Here is a 17,035-nt window from a genome sequence, read left to right as displayed (position 1 = left end):
TTTATTATACTAAAGAAGGTGGGCGATCACCTAGCTTCCACTCTCAACGGTGCAGCTTTGCTCGTGTGAGCTTCATTAGTTCTTCAGTCATGAGAAGTCTGAGTTTTATTTCCATAAGAGGAGTTTTTGGGGGTTCTCTTAGCTTTTTGCTTGGTGTAAACCACCAGTGCACATCTGCTGCTCACGCTTAACACATTAGGTGTTGCCTGATCAACACAATTGTCATTCTTTTAGCTTGAATTGAAATCAAAGTGTACTTACAGGCTTGTCTTTCCTTCGGTCTGCTCATAAGGGGAATTTACAGTATCTGGATCTTGAGCAGCCTGTTCCAGTATTTTAAACTAGTGTTTTCTCAGCCTTTTGGACATGTTTAGCTACATGGACTTCAACTGGAAGTGGTTTTAACCAGTTCGATGCATAGGTGTGAACAAATTCTCAGTATTTGAGGCTATTCCAGAACTGAAATCTTATTATAAAAGACGATGATAAAAATAGTTCTAATGTATAAAGTAAACAAGAAGACTCAAAGCTTTTAGATTTCAGTGACTTCATCCATAACAATGCTCAAATAGAACAAAAACATATGAGTCCAGCCTTTTTTCCCTTTCTTTCTGTTTTGCAAGTCAACTTTAATAAGTGTGTAGGAAAAGCTTGGGGGGAGGAGGCGATCCAGACTGAACGCCAGCTTTTCTCCAAGGTCTCATATTGCAGAGCACTTAGATCAGTAAAGTCAGGGCTAGCAGGACTCTCCTGTGTTATTGGACGTTGCTAGTCTAATTTCTCTGGAAATGTACTTCCCAAATAGCCCCAGCTGTCCCAGGAATGCAGTTTAACCATTGTTGCTCATAGTTCTCAATTGGAAAGAATTAAAAAATGTCATTCTGACCAAGGATTTATGCACTGACATTACAATGATTGAATACTAGGAGTTAGGTCAAGTTTGTATCTGCTCTCGCACTTGGGTTAGACCCTCCCTCCTTTCTAAGCCAAATGACACAGTACTATATTTTATTCTGTGCTTTAAAAGAGAAAAAAGATTGCTATTGTAATAATGACATTTGCATCGCAGATGATAATTTTTTTGCTGGTTGCTGTTGAAAGTAGCTGACAAAAAAGCTCAGAGATGTGGAACTCTAGGAAAGATGAGGCTTAGAGAACAGGCACTATATCTGGTCTCGCATTTTAGTGTCTCAGAAGGATAAAATTTCTGACTGTTTCTCTAATCATAATAGAGACATTTCAGTCTGTATTTGAATCTAATTTTGAGGGTTCCTAACAATAAGTTTGTTTTACTGACATCATTTGTCAATGCATTAATGCACTGATGGTGCCAGGCTTCGGTTCCTGATTAGAACTGATGCACAGACTTGCGGAGCTAATAACTTCTGAATCAATACCACAGACTTGGGTACCTAGGTGGAAGAAAAAAGACAATTTATTTTTCAGGCAGCACTGTTCCAGAGTGACTGCTTTGGAGTCTTCTAGATAGTTGCTGTTGAGACTTAAAGCTCCCCTCCAAGCAGAAGAATTAATGTGCCTCTCAGCACCTCTTACCTACTGTGGTTGATTGCTTAGAGTGTGCCAAAAAGTTCTGGGCATGAAAAATGCGAAGGTTTTTGTTTCTGTAAGTTGCTACAGCTCCCATGCCTTGAAATATGTCAGCAGTTTTAATTTGATCATTAGTCTATATAAATATGAAAGTTGTGGCATGCAAAAGGCTTTCCCCCTGGGATAGCCATATGTGTCCGTACATTTATGTCTAGGTTGGAGGGATTAATGCATATGTTATTTCAGGAGGGAAGAATCATCATACCCTAGGTGCTGCTGCAGTGTTTCCCCTAGCTGCCCCAGGGCTACCACTGATGCACAGCACGGGGTGCCACTGAGGAGTTTCTCTCCGCTTCTCCCCAAGGCAGCCGCAGTCCCGAAGGGGCTGTTCTAGAGACCAAAAGCCAGGGTCTTTACAGGTGGGAGCTAAGTCCCACACAGCTGCTCACTCACTCCCCCCTAGCAGGATTGGGGAGAGAATTGGGAGGGTAAAAGTGCAAAAACTGGTGGGTTGAGATCAAGACAGTTTAATAGGTAAAGCAAAAGCCATGCAAGCAAAGCAAACAAGGAATTCATTCACCACTTCCCATCAGGGAGGCAGGTGTTCAGCCATCTCCAGGAAAGCAGGGCTCCATCATGCGTAACGGTGACTTGGGAAGACAAATGCCATTATTCTGAAAGCCCCCCTTTCCTCCTCCTTCCCCTAGCTTTTGTTGCTGAGCATGACATTATATGGTATGAAATATCCCTTTGGTCAGTTGGGGTCAGCTGTCCCAGCTGTGTCCCCTCTGAACTTTTTGTGCACCTCAGCTTACTCACTGGCAGGGCAGCATGAGAAACAGGAAAAGAAAATGCTTTGACACTGTGTAAGCACTGCTCAGCAGTAGCTAAAACATCCCTGTGTTATCGACAATGTTTTGGTCACAGATCCAAACCACAGCCTCGTACAAACTACTGTGAAAAAAAATTAACTCCACCCCAACCAAAATCAGTACAGGATGGTTCATTGCAGAAGCAGCCTGTCCCAGTTTTTGTGCCATTTATTTAGGTATCCATTCATTAAAATGTAATTTTTGTAGTTAAGATTATTTTGTACAAACCTGGTGGGAGCAGAAAATAACACAACCCAAAAATAAGCTTTAGTTAGTTGTTGGCAATGGCAACACCAACAGCTCAAAACCATACAAAACACAGAATTGCTGTTCTGAAGAGCTTGAAGCCAGAAGTGTTTCCTAAGGAAGCATCAGCCAAATCACCACTACCTTGTGTTGTTGATCTGTAGCCCAGCTCTCTTTGCCCTTTGTCTTATTTAGCTACAGGAAAATATTGAAGCAATGAGTCCCCATTCTCCACTTTTACTGATTTTCTATTTTGTTTTCCCCTTCTTCACCAAAAAAGTCTTTTTGTGAATACATAGAAGGCTTCTAGGGCAGCTGTCTGTCCCTCCAGGGTACAGAAGACTTTTTCGAAGTGGAAACTAATACCTGGCATTAGCAAGTGTCCGTTAGTTGTCAGCAGTATTTGTACATTTAAACATAGTTATTACATTGCTGCCGCCATGTCACGTGTCCTGATGCAGTGCAGGGAAACCTATACACTGTTGCATGTCACATGTCAAAGAAATTTGTGCAAGAGTTACATTTAAATTACAATCCTGTATTGTTGTTAAGCTTGTGAATCCTCACTTGTCTCTCACTGAATTGCATGTTGTATTTTACCCTTGCGCAAACAAGGCACGTTAGGGGGAGCATCGTAGGAAGTAAGCAAGAGATCAGAAGCAACGTCCTCAAGAGGAGCACTTGGAGAATTGGGAGACCTTCGCTCTTTTCTCCCCTTTGCCAGGGACCTGGCTAGGCAAATTTAAGCATCTCAATGTCTTGGGTTTTCTCTTTATTTAAAACTGAACCAGAATACTGCAAAGCATTGTGTACAATACTGTAGAGGTCTGCAAAGCATGGTGAAGTTTAAATACTAATATTTTATTGTAATAATAACCTAAAAATATTACCAGGGTGCAGATTGGTTTGTAAATGCTCTTTTTTCTTCTGTTTGGAAAAGCTGTAAGCTTCTAGTTTGTGCATTAAGACTTCAGTAAGGCACTTAAGCACGCAGTTGAATTTAAGCATGTGCATTAGTTCTTTTCTGAATACACAAAGCTATTAATTAGGGCTTGTAGCAAGACTGTTTGCTTGTCTAAAGTATGAATAGAATGTGCTTGGGGGGTGGAGGGGAACCCTGCTTTTCAAGCACATACATACCCTGTTGGTAAAAATTAATAAATAAAAACCCTCCAGTTAGTCGTGCACTAGTGTGACCTTCCATCTCCAAGTCCCCCTCTTCCCTTGCTATACATAACACCGAAGTAGCTTATGATCAATGTGGTGAGTGCAGTCAGTGAATGTAATGATGCTAATGAGCCATTTCTTTACAATGATCAGGTTCTCCGGCCCTGCCCAGCAACATGGTATATTTTGGAAGCTCTCAGGATGATGAGGATGAAGAGGAGGAGGAGGAGGAGACAGAGGACACAAAAACAGCCACAAACAATGCTTCATCATCATGCCAGTCAACCCCCAGGAAAGGAAAAACGCATAAACATGTACCAAATGGGCAAGGTAGGTCCTAAACGGTGCTGTTCTCCTGCACTGTCTAGTAAAGAAATTTAGGAGCTCATGTGCTTATTCCTTGTCCATCCTTCTGGATCTGAGTGAAAAAGGATACAGGCCATAATGGGAAAAATGAAGTGAGATGTAATGGTAGCATCTTCTGCTTTAATCTGTTTCTCCTGACAATCTGAACTCCGTCTGTGGCAGGACCGTGGCTGCAGGGCTGGAACTATGTATATTTGTATCTATATACACACACACATACATATACTGGAGTTATACACACACATACAGTCACTCTCTCTCTGGCTTTTTGAGACTGATGTTTAATCTAGAATGATTTTGTTTTATCAAAGTTAAATACCAGCATTCATAAGTGTTACCAAAACATGTGACAGGGGCAACACTTAATTTCTCACATACAATATTGATACCACGATTGCAGTAGATTAAGATACTGCATTCATGTTGTTGATTGAAAGATTTTATGGAAGAAGCTTTTTGAATTCAATTTTTTTTTGCAAATCAACAAAAGCTGCGTTCATTACACAGTGTTTCTGTCACGATGTCTTTGTGCCATATATTGATAAATGGATCTGTGTATGTTGCAACACCTCCTAGTGTAAAATGGAAGACCTAAAAGCCACGCTGAAAATTTTCTGAGTCTGCTTTAATGCTCCACTGCCAGTCCTGTGTGATGTGGTTCTCTCTCCAGCAAGAGCTCTTGTATCCTAACAATTCTGTGCCCTCTCTACCTGACATAATTTCAAAATGGAGCCTGTGCTCTCTGTTCCCTTCCTCAGTATTAGATTACATGAAAATCTTTCCTTCTGGTGACTGCCCATTCAGCTGTCCTCCTCTTAGTAGGAGGACTGAGAGAAAGGTCTCTCTACAGTGCACTTTTGGGGAGATGGTTGTGACCTGTGCCTGCTTTTTTTTGTTCTTCCATGCAACTGTGCATGAAGAAAAGATTAGTAGATACTAGTTACTTCACTGTGCTGGTCCTCATCTCTGCTTTTCAAAGGGGAGTTTTCTATAAATGATGCCACTGTTACATATAACAAAATTATTTTTCATTACTATGTCTGAATCTGTTTTTTATTGCACACCTGTCGTGATTTAACCCCAGCTGGCAACTAAGCACCACACAGCGACTCACTCACTCTGCGCCCCCCCCCCCCGGCCCAGCAGGATGGGAGAGAGAATTGAGAGGGTGAAAGTGAGTAAACTCATGGGTTGAGATAAAGACAGTTTAATAGGTAAAGCAAAAGTCACACAAGCAAAGCAAAACAAGGAATTCATTCACCACTTTGCCTCAGCAGGCAGGTGTTCAGCCATCCCCAGGAAAGCAGGGCACCATCACATGTAATGGTTACTTGAGAAGACAAATGCCATTGCTCCAAACGTCCCCCCATTCCTTCTTTTTCCGCAGCTTTACATGCTGAGCATGAGGCCATACAGTATGGAATATCCCTTTGGTCATTTGGGGTGAGCTGTCCCAATTGTGTCCCCTCCCAGCTCCTTGTGCACCCCCAGCCTGCTCACTGGTAGGGTGAGAAGCAGCACAGGCCTTGGCTCTGTGTGAGCACTGCTCAGCAAAACTGAAAACATCCCTGTGTTATCAACGCTGTTTTCAGCACAAATCCAGACCATAGCCCCATACCAGCTACTATGGAGAAAATTAACTCTACCCCAGCCAAACCCAGCACATTCTCCATTATGAGATCAAACTCAAAATCTCTCTTTTTGCAAACCATATGTGGAGAAGTGCAAGGGGACATTATGCCTAATAGCATTTCAGCTGTCTGCTGTGAGCAGGAGCTTTAATGCTGTGAAAGCCATGGATGAAAATTTGGCACTTTGGATTGATTTCTAAATAAACCCCCCAAAATAACAGGCATAAAACTCTACATATGGAAAAATGAGAATGCACATAACAGAACTGCTGCCTTAGAGTTTTAAATGTGATATATCATTACAAAAGGAGCTGATCATGTTCCTTGAGAATGTCCCAGATGGCAGCCACTTTGAAATTAGCTCAAAACCAGAGACACCTGAAATCTTAATTGGGGGTACGTAAAGGCAAACTTAATGAGCCATCTAATGGCTTCATAATCTTTATCAATATAGATCAGAGTGAGCATAAATGAAGCTGCTGCTTTAATAGATCTGCAAAAGACCTTTATAAAATACATAGGAGACAATGTGAGATGTTTTGACAAAGGTGATGAAACAGGAATTCCCAGAGAAGGCAGCTGCTGCTGCTTCATTGTAATTTCTTCTCCTTCATTGTAATTTCTCCTTCTTCTCCTTCTTCTCCTTCTTCTCCTTCTTCTCCTTCTTCTCCTTCTTCTCCTTCTTCTCCTTCTTCTCCTTCTTCTCCTTCTTCTCCTTCTTCTCCTTCTTCTCCTTCTTCTCCTTCTTCTCCTTCTTCTCCTTCTTCTCCTTCTTCTCCTTCTTTTCTTTTTTAATTAAAATTTCCTTACCCAGGGGTATTCCCATTTTTCAGTGTCTGTTATTTTGGTTGACAGCCAATAGTATTTTTGTTTCCTGTGAATAAAGTAGGTTCTGGTTCATGTGTGTCTGTTTTAAATGAGACCACACACAAAGGCAGACCAGGGACGGGTACAGCAAATGAACTTAATCTAGCGTGAGAGTCTATTTTTAATGAATTAAAGTCTTTTGTTTTTAATATACAATGTGTAGTCAAGCACTTTGGACCTGAAAATGCTAAGCATTTGCTATGACATACAACAAGAAAGGTTCAGAGCTTGATTAACGTCATTAGACAGTGTCAAATGATTGCTTTCTACTAAATGGGGGCCAGAACAACTTTCCCGGGCAAAGTCATTTGTCAATATCTTCTGACGCCAATATGGGGCATTATTAGGGCTGCACACCAAAGGATTTGTTATAACCTAGCCTATTGAGCCACCTTTTGGACAGCTAATTCAATCAGAACATGTAAGTACGAGTAAGAAGCGCATATAACACATGGCATAGCTTGCTGCACAAATAGAAGTAATTAACTGACCTGTTGCCTTCCAACCTTACTGCATACAGAGATATATTTAAAACATCAAATTGTTACCCGTGCCTTTTCATCCTCCTTTCTTAGTACTTCTGATGTGCTGCACACATATCCAACTGTTAAAGAACAAAGCAAAAAGTGTTTATTCCCTGCATTCGTTGGAGTGTGGAAAAGGGATAGGTAGCAATGTGCAAGTCTTTCCTTTCTGCAGTGTCTTAGTGCAGGCAGTGATAGTCTTGCAGTGAAATAATTTTCTAAGATATTGCTGTGGTTGCCAGAAGGGAAAATGGTAGAGCCATGCTCTTAAAATTTGGTTTCATATCCTTGCCAAACTTCAGCTGATTAGGCTGGGTCTGACATGTTAAGATAAGTTAGCAGCAGATGTCATTGGATGTCATTGGTGGTACTTCGTGCCCTGGTTAGAAGCTGGTGCTGGTTCTGGGTAGGTATCTCTCACGTTGTGTGGGATGTTCTGCCTTTAACTCTTCCCATTACTGTATTTTTCAGTGTGCTTAAACTTACAATGGACAATTCTCACTGAGAGAAGCTACTGTCTAAAGACTTTCAGTTTTTGTTTGCAAGAGAGCTGTTCTTTTGTAATGTAGAGTAAAACCTGTGGGTGGTTCTTCCTTGCTTATAGATTAAGGTATGCTGTCACAGTACCTGTCATAGATTAATTCAGGTCAGAGAAGACCCCAGGAGGTCATCTAGTCTGACTTCTGCAAAATACCTTTGATAACTTCTGACGAATTCAGCAATAAAATTAGCAGAGGTTTGTGCTTTTAATTATATATTTCTTTTGAGGAGGGGGGGATTTTTAGAAGCTTTCTAAAACTTGATGTGGAATTTTGGTCCTAATCAGAATGACTTTAATTGAGTTAGAATTTATAGCGAGGTTAAAACTAAATCACTTGGTCCTCCATATAGATACTGACTTCAAAAGGCGATGTTCCCAGCTAAGAAACCGTATGAACATTTAGTTGGAATAGAGAAATCCCTCTTGCTGTTTCAGTCAAGGATCCTGCCTTTTTAAAGCATGTAGTTCCCTTTTAACTTCAGACCTTTTAAGTAAGTTTGTGATGACTTTGAAAATTAACGTATGGAAAATTAGGGATGATGTAGTGCTGCATACTGCAGCAGATAGAGCAGGGGTTCAGATGACTGTGTTGTAACTGCAGTCCTGTTACCCTTTTTCAGTGTGGGTGTAGGAACCCAGTAATTCCCAGTGTTTAGATCCAGAGCGCCCAGCTATGGGATGCCTGTGTGCTGCTCAGATGGACATGCTTATTTTGTAGCTTGCATTTTGTACGCATCTCAAATGACCATCAGTCTATCTGAGACTATTACATGGCTTTGAACACAAGGAATTTGGTGGAAGACGCCAGGCAGGAGCATTGGCTTAAACTACGTGGTTTTTTCTTCAGTGTAGCTGCCAGGTGTGGGGAGAAACTTCTCAACCACAGCCTGGATGACCGGGAATCTTGCCAACATGGAGGAGGAGATGGAGAGATGTTGATCTATTAGAAAATTGACCTTATGCAAAGGGAGGAGGGCGTCAGTCATCAGCTGCTCCAGGCTGATGGGCAGGGAAAGCAGGTTCTCTGCAAGCGAGCTGTACTCCAGTTCCCTGGGGGACAGGGAGGTACTGAGTCTAAATTACATCTCCCTGCCACTCAGAGAAAAATCCGAGTTGTAGGTAAGAGGGTAGGCTTAGATCTCTGTTTCTTTAAAACTAATTCTTTGAATTCCTCATGACTAAGTAAATCCTACTTTGATTTCATTCTGTGGCACAACATAAGGTTTTCTCTGCAGGCTCCTGAAGGAAAATATTTGCAGGTGCCAAGTGTTTTGTTAGGCAGGCTGGGATAAGGAGCTGGAAGAAGCAATTAGGGATTTATCAATCCCATCACAAGAGCAAAAGGGGATAGGCCTTACTCTACTTGAAAGGGCTTGTGGATGGGGAAGGGGCCTTAGGAGGAGCAGCGTACACAGATACAGTTGCATAGACAACTCTGAAAGTGCATCCAGCAGGCTACAGTTCCTCTAACAATGGCTGGCTAATTTCCTCAAGAAAAATGATTGCAATATTAGGTATTTCTCACACCAGCACAGCAGTTCAAAGGTGGAGAGATGTGCACATCTGGGCCAGCATACCTGGGAATGTCATGTTTGTCTTCAGACACCTGAGATGGACAATTAAGTTCTAATTTACATGTAGGAAAACTGAGTTTGCCATCATTATTTGTAACCAGACTTCTTCACGAGGGAGAGTCCTGTTACCTTAGCTGGAGCAAACCAGCTTCAGTATGTCAGAAAGCCTACTGGGTTAGAAACGGTTACTGGTCCACGCTGTGTTTTGTTAACGTGGTCAGATAAAAACTGCTCTGCATGCTTTTTGCCTGAAATGAGCAGGGGAGAAAATTGTATAGACGCTTTTTTTCTTGGGGCTCAAATTTCAAAACAGATCTGGCAGTAGTGTGTAGTAAGCAGGCATCTCTAGAAATACTATACTCTGCCTTAGTGCTGTCTTCCTCGCTTACCAGAAATACAGAAGAATGTTGGGCTTCTCAATTTGCAATGGATAATTTAGCAGAGTAATTTCCTTACATGTGTAGTAACAAAAATGATGCAGGAAGAGATTGTCGATTTTTTTTTTTTTCCCCCCCTTATTTCAGGATATAGTTCAATGTTTGTACATCTTGGGCTTAAATGGCATATCTTTTACATATATTACCGTTTCAGAGTGTGGTAAGAAATTCTAATTTGTGATTGCAATTCCTTATTTAGTTTTGTTTTAAACTAAATTCACTATTTGTGGGTGGGTACATAAGATGGAGTTTTAGGCTCATACATCCTTTTCAGTGAAATTAATCCTGAAGAAGTAAACATCTAGAAGAAAAGTATTTTCTGTATCCAGCTAAAATGCAGAATGAGAAAATTTCAGGCAGAGTGCTACAATAGTTAATGGGTAGGCAATTATTTTGATGATTTACAGCCTTTTGTTGAAATACCATGGAACCAGTAATTGTTGCAATAAACATTTTTGCACATTTAATTTTTCTGCAAAAATATGTAACATGAAAATTACCCGTTTTGCAGTAATTTACATATTTAAATATGCAAATCAGGCACAACACATTTGGGGATTTGTGGATTTTCAGTAGCTAGATGTATGACCTGTGGAGAAGAATAGGGGAGCTGGAAGTTGCTCAAAAAAATTGAATTGTTATCCTGGTGAGAGACTCGTGATAGCAGATAGACACTTCTTGTATGGACTTGCTGCTTAGCGAGTGACCCTTTTGATGTTGTTTGTATCGTAATGGTTAGGTGAGAGTAATGAATTTGTGCTAAGACAAGACACTTGGTATTGAATCTTTGCAAACGGTGGCATGGTGTCTCATACCAATAACGCTCCTCTGGATAGCCCAATATATTCCTGTGAGTGTAGGGTTTTGAGCTGTGTAATTGGTAGTGTCAAAAAGAAATTCAGTGTTATCTGCCACGGTTCTCCTGTTTGACTTCTGTTAGCGTGCAGCTATGGAACTTTTGTTGCCCAGTTGTCCGCTGACAAATTGCATAGCGTTGGGTTAGGGCTGGAGAAGCACAGAAAAAGCGGTACTGCAGGTTTTTATACGATGCTGTGGTGTCCTTTTCTCCTGAAGTACACCTTGGCCACTGATCCTGAGTAAGTAGATTGTGTCGGGGGGCTCCAGAAGACAATTTCTACCTCTGGAAATGGTTTATAGAAGTCTGAACTTACCCAACACTTAAGGAAAACAATCGGCAGTATTAAAATATTCTGTTTTATGGAAGCAGATCATTGTTTTAGTTCCTCCGGGAGAGGAAAAGAATTATTGCCAGGGTCCTTTAAGGCAGTTTGAGAGCCACATAAATGTTTTCACAGTGACTTAAAACTGAATTAAAGCCAGAGGAAGAACGTTTTTGTACAGTAACGGATACTTAATGCCAGAAAGTTGATTAATATTACATCTCTTCCCAAACATGATCTATGTAACAACATGAGGTTTGCATTGGAATAGCTGGCTCGGGTTCACGACGTTGGCGAGGCTCCCTTTTCTCCTTCTAAAAACAAAACTTCTCCCTTTCACTCTTATCTTCCTTCTTTGTTTTGGATAGTTTTATGAATGCGTAATCACTTGCTTTACGCAGCACGAACTCTGCAACATGTGGCGTATGTGTACATGTATGGTCCATGCTTTTATCTTCTAGACACTGGCGTAAAGCAAAAGGGTTCATACATCAGTACTCTGCTGTCCCTGCAATGGACTCCCCCATTACCTCAAGTATAAAGCGTATCTGGTGCAGGCATAATCTGCAGGAGGGCTTGGGAGAGAAAGCTTTGCCTGTGGAGTCAGCTGTTGGCTGAACCCAGTCCGGTAATTCTGCTGCTTACACAGTGAAAGCCTGATTATTGTACGTATTATAAATTGGCTTCTGAATGGTTGGCTGGATGTATCCTATAAAATATTTGCGTGCAAATTAATTTGTAGGAATACTTCAGAAGATTGCTGAAAACACAGTAAATGTTTATAGCTCACTACAGTGTCAATTCCTGTAGTAAATGCTTAGTTAATCTGTAGTAATTGAGCACATCTGTGGCTTTACTTGATCAAAAAATTTTTTAGCCATCATTATAGCTGCACCTACTACATGCACGATTTGCACAGTTTGCATTGCTTTACGTAGGGATTCTTTATCATGGTTTCAAATGAGATACCCCGAAGTCCCTGTGTGGGATCCTGGGTGAATATTAGTGCCCAGGGTCCCGTTCCCCTGATGCAGAGAGCACTGTGATGCATCCGTGGGGATCACGCCTGCCATAAGGTTTTGCTCTGCTGCCATAAATTGTATCAGTGGTTGAAAAACCCCCAGTGCTTGCGAGTTTTGAATGTAGTGGTTCAGTTTCTTTGCATTTGATCGCTGCTAACCAAAAGACCCACAAATATTTCATTCTGGGACTCTTATTGTTTCAGCTTAATAATAATAATAATTGCTTTGGAGGACGTGGCATTTTGAGAACAAGCATTCAGATAGATATGGATAAAAGGATATCCATTTATTCTATTTGAAGTGTCTGAACACTAATAATTTACTTGCACTTTTAATTATTTGTTGGTAGTGCTCTTACCTTTAACTAAAAGCTGTTCTGGAATATAGAGCTGGTTCAAGTAGCATAAAATAATCATAATTCAAGATTACAAAAGATTTCTGCTTTAATAATGTGAGTTTCACCACTTATATGTGGGTTTGGTTTACTTTCTGTCTTTCTGGGGTTTAATGAAATTATTGCTTCAAGGGTGAAACCTTTATCGACTACTCTTTCATGAGGTAAAAAAAATAATGGGGAGTAGAACATTGGCTATTGTGCATGTTGGAGTTATCTCTGGGATGGGAGATTGCGGCTAGGACGTGTCTATATCTGGGCTTAGTAAAGCATAAGGTACATTTGCTTTTCTGAATGTCTCGGAAATACTGAAGAGCTGGCAGACATGAAGGAGAATGCAATTTTCTGTATAAGAAGACACAAAAGAATTAGTAATTTTATTGTTAAATCAGAATTGATCTCAATAATATTTAATGCAGAGTTTTGGTTTGGGGGGGTTATTGTTTTCTTTCCTTTGAGAAGTGGGTCTTTCTGTCTTATTATCAATTATTCTTCAACAATGAGATTTCTTGGGGGGCTTTTTGGTCTTTCCTGGTGATTTCATCTTTTCACTGAACTGTCTTACTAGCTATTAGGGCCAGAGTTTAATCCTGTATTGTACTTTCTAGGTCTCAAGAACTTCTACATTTACACTCCGATGGGAGCAAAACCATAGTCCAGGGGACTTTCCCTCCCCTTAAATGCTTGGCTTGTGATAGTGTTTTGTAATTAATCAAGTTAATGTTTTGACACTTGTTCACATAATGTTTGTGAATTTTGCAGAACTTATTATTGAAGAAAGGTTTATATACCTATCTAGCTGGATATAAAAATATTCAAGGTGTTGGAAGAATCAGTGGAAACACTGATTTTTATAGAAACTGATACCATCTACTGTTTAACTAGAGGCAGCTTGACTAGGACTGTTTTGCATCTACGTCTCTCCCTTTTTATTGTGTTTTCAGGCTTTAAGCTTTTTAAGCTTTTCCTGTGAGACTGAACATTTTTTCTCTCCCGTTTCTCTCTTCCCCCTTTCAAGAATCTTACAAATTAAGACAAAAGATAATTACTCAGAGGGTAAAACTGGCAGGGTTCCCACGACACTTAAAATTAATGAGCTGTTGCATATAAAATATACCTTGTCTCCTGTTCACTGGGGGTTTTTTTTGGTGAACCATAAAAGTGCACAGTTTGGCTTTTTGGCTGTGTTTTCTGTTTTAGTAATTTTCAGTTTATAAAGTGGCAATAATACAGAAAATTCTGAGTACAGAAAACTAATCTCTCTGACTTAATGTTTCCGTATGAGCAGATGAGTATACACAATTCGTTCCCTCCAAAGGAAAATCTCACTCGCCGTGGTGAAATACATATTAACGAAGCTACCATTGGTTGTTTGTGCTATGTCTTACTAAAAATAAACAGCCATGCTTCGTGCATCTGTAGCACCTTCCATCTGATGCAAGAACTCCTTACAAAGGAGGATAAATGTATTGTCATGAACTCCCCGAGAGGGGTTGGCAATTATTATCAGTTCCATCACTGGAAGTGAGACACAGAGGTTACGCGACTTTCACTGAAATCACTGAGAAATCCTTGGCTGGCTGGGGCAGCGCCAGTTGCTCCTGAGCTCAGGAGTGACAAAGCCACGGGGGAATTTGTGGTGACTTCGTTGCTGATGGCTTTTCTCTCGTTCTTCCTCAATTTATGCAAGAGGGAAGGAAGAGAGGAGGAAAAGCAATTGCAATTTTTTTTTTTTTTTTTTTTTAATCATAGTCTACTTCAACATCTACGACCGACCGAGTATGATAAGTGACCCGAATAACAAATTTGTCAAACTCGCAGGAGTTTTGGCTTTTGGAGGTATGGTGGGAAGGTAGATAGCTGATTGGGAAGGTTTGGAGATAGGTATATACTCCAAAGCAGCTTAGATACCCCTCTTCTGTCCAGCAGGACTGTTGGTTGTTTATTACTACTGCTGCTATTACTGCTACTACTACTGTAATAATACAGGACATCTGTAGAAACAGCTAAGCTTCACAATTTAGGTAAAAAGGTATGTATCATAGGTATATCATGTTTAGTGACAAAAGAAGGCATTCATTTCACAAGAAAACAACAACTTAATTTAGTTAATATTCCCAAAGAGATGGTGTGTTGTGCATAATAAATAAGATTTTTAGATACTTTTATGATATTAAGTGTTTATGAATTTTCTTATTTACATCCTTTCCTAAACCATGGCAAAAAAAGGCAGGGTAAAAGCCAAGAGTTAGGTGAGGGGAGAAGGGAGGAGGGCAGTTGCCATTGTGGGTGTTGGATCGCAAGCCTCACGGACCTCTGTCAAGTGCTTCACTGAAGAGGGTGCAGCACTGACATAAATTCACCACATTTTTGATAAACAAACAGAGAAATGTGACATGTTTGTTGTTGGGGTTTTTTTTAACCTCAGCCTTTCATGTGCCCTGACAACAAAAGAGCAGGGGCTATTCTTAAATAAATTCAGCAGAGGGACAGGAACAAAACTTGCTGAGATAGACTTGTATATGTTTGTGTAATATTTATTGTACAAAAAAATAGGGTTTCTGTTCTGTGCTTTCTTATCCCGTCACTTCAGCAGAAGGCTAGGGTGCTCGGTGTAGGTCCCAGCATTACTTTATATGACATGCTCCAAAATGGTATTAGTATTTTTCTTTCTTTGCAGAAGTACCTTTTTCTATTTACAGCTTGTCTGCTATAGGCAAACTGTTGTCAGTTTGGTTCAGCAGTTTGGATATTGATGAAAACAAAACATGCTTTTTCGTGGAACACTTCCTTTCTTTTATGTTAAAATAAAAATAAATCCTTTTTCTGTTTAGGTTATGTTTAGAATTCCCTCGCTGCAACAGCAAAAAAGTTAATTAAAACTGTCATAAATAAAAACCAAACTGATAAGTCTAAATTTAGGTCAATCAAAACAGTAATATAGCTTGTATGTTTTAATTTGGATATTGAAGATAATGTGTGTTAACAAGCAAAGGAAATACTTCAGTAAATCTGTTCATATAAGGAAATATGCAAAATAGTGCTTCTAATTCTGTATTGATTTTACTTAGATATAAGAAGACACTCACTAAATATCCAACACCAACAACAGACAAAGTTGGGTTGTTTTGAATGAAGAGTTTGGTCTCATATGGTTTTTTTTGCTTTTCTTTTTTTTTTTCCTTAATAGTCTGATTTTCTCTCTTCTCAGTTTTCAATGGGTCCAGCAAATCATCGAAGGAGAAAGAACCTGCTCAGAAACACAAAAGCAAAGAGGCCACACCAGGGAAGGAGAGGAACAGCGAACATAAGGCTGAGAGCCGAAAAGACCAGGCTGCTGCTAATCACCATCCTACTACAAACACTGGCTCCTCCACGAAAGGGCTCACTGCTAACAACCACCACACTCTTCATAGATCGGCTCAGGACTTAAGGAAACAGGTAATGAATTGTACTCTACTGTGGACACATGGGAAATGCAGATTCTTAAGGTGCTAGCTCCATTTTCCACTGCCTGGCATAGAGCAAACATGGCAATCCTTAAAAGCATGCTCTGGAGACAGCAGGGAGTTAATTTTCAGTGAAAGAGAGAGAAAGAGAGAAAGAAGGAAAAAAGAAAAGTGATAGATACCTGGGAAGTCAGTATGATAAAGCATGCTTTACAACCCTGTCTTTGTATTATCCAGTGTATACATATGAAAGAGTAAAGTTCACATCGCTATTTATTAAACCTCTCTGACTGGCACTCTTGTTGGCCTCTCTGCTGGCAGTGCCAAGGCTGGCAGCACGTGGAAGAATGAACTCCTTTTGTGTATGGCTGGTCTGCTCGGGTTATCTTAGAGGCTGACTGGTGTTGTAGAGAAGCTGGTGTTACACTCGGGTCTCTTGTATTGCATGTGGGCAACGCAAACCTCAGAGTCTGGGAAGAATGTTTTGCCCAATGCATAAAGATCTAGGATATTGCCACCTTCACAGTGGACGTACCAGGTGGGGAGAAATTCAGACTTTCATGTTACCTGGTTGAAAACTAACAAAAGTTCAGCAAGAGGTTTGTCTCAAGCCTGACTTGTATTTGGGTGTGGAAGTTTAGCAGACCAATCTTTTGGTGCTTGTGACTGGCGTTTGGGCAAGATGCGTCTCCATCTGTTTTTGATGATTGAATCAAAGTCTCCTAAAATAGCAACTGTCAAATAAGTTTTTTATAAAGGACTTTCAAAATCCCCAGTCAGTGTCCTTATACAGTCTGGGGCTGGGTTAGCAGGGTGCCTGTGCTAGGCCAATGCAGTACAGAAAGCTTTGCTACACTTGTGCCTATTTTTTTCAGCGATTAATTCTCAACAGGCCAGTTAGAGACAGTCTTTACTTGCTGACATGTAAAGGTTTTTCTTCAAAGTAGGCTGGCCCAGACTTCAGCGGAGCTGGAATTGCCATCTTGTAGGGCTGTCAAGGTCTTAAGTGGCACCTCTCAGTCATAGGCTTGGAAATTAAAAATGGCAAAAAGTAAAACAGTGGAGATCTTGCCAAAGAAATCTTCCATGTCCTGTGCTTCAGTGGTGTTTAGCTTCTCCTGAGATGCCTCCACTGGATTTGTATTATCTTCTAAATCAAATTTGAGATCCTGAAGGCTATCTACAGTATATTTCTCTGTACCCCTCTAAGACTTCC

General features: G+C 40.4%; 1 protein-coding gene across 6 annotated transcripts in view; it reads left to right on the top strand.

Annotated features, from left to right (window-relative positions):
- Window positions 1-17,035, top strand: part of JARID2 (jumonji and AT-rich interaction domain containing 2) — a 225,334-nt gene that overhangs the window by 169,725 nt on the left and 38,574 nt on the right. For all 6 annotated transcript variants that reach the window (XR_012833951.1, XM_075745108.1, XM_075745111.1 and 3 more), the window contains exons 5-6: window positions 3,987-4,163; window positions 15,582-15,811. Coding sequence is in view for 5 of the 6 variants with exons in the window: in XM_075745108.1 (XP_075601223.1) it covers window positions 3,987-4,163; window positions 15,582-15,811 (407 nt within the window). In the remaining variant the exon portion in view is untranslated. The remainder of the gene's footprint in view (window positions 1-3,986; window positions 4,164-15,581; window positions 15,812-17,035) is intronic.

This window comes from Balearica regulorum, chromosome 2, assembly GCF_011004875.1.
Source record: "Balearica regulorum gibbericeps isolate bBalReg1 chromosome 2, bBalReg1.pri, whole genome shotgun sequence".
In the NCBI taxonomy this organism is placed as follows: domain Eukaryota; kingdom Metazoa; phylum Chordata; class Aves; order Gruiformes; family Gruidae; genus Balearica; species Balearica regulorum.
The sequence above is the reverse complement of the archived record's forward strand: the minus strand, read 5'-3'. Positions and strand labels throughout refer to the sequence as shown.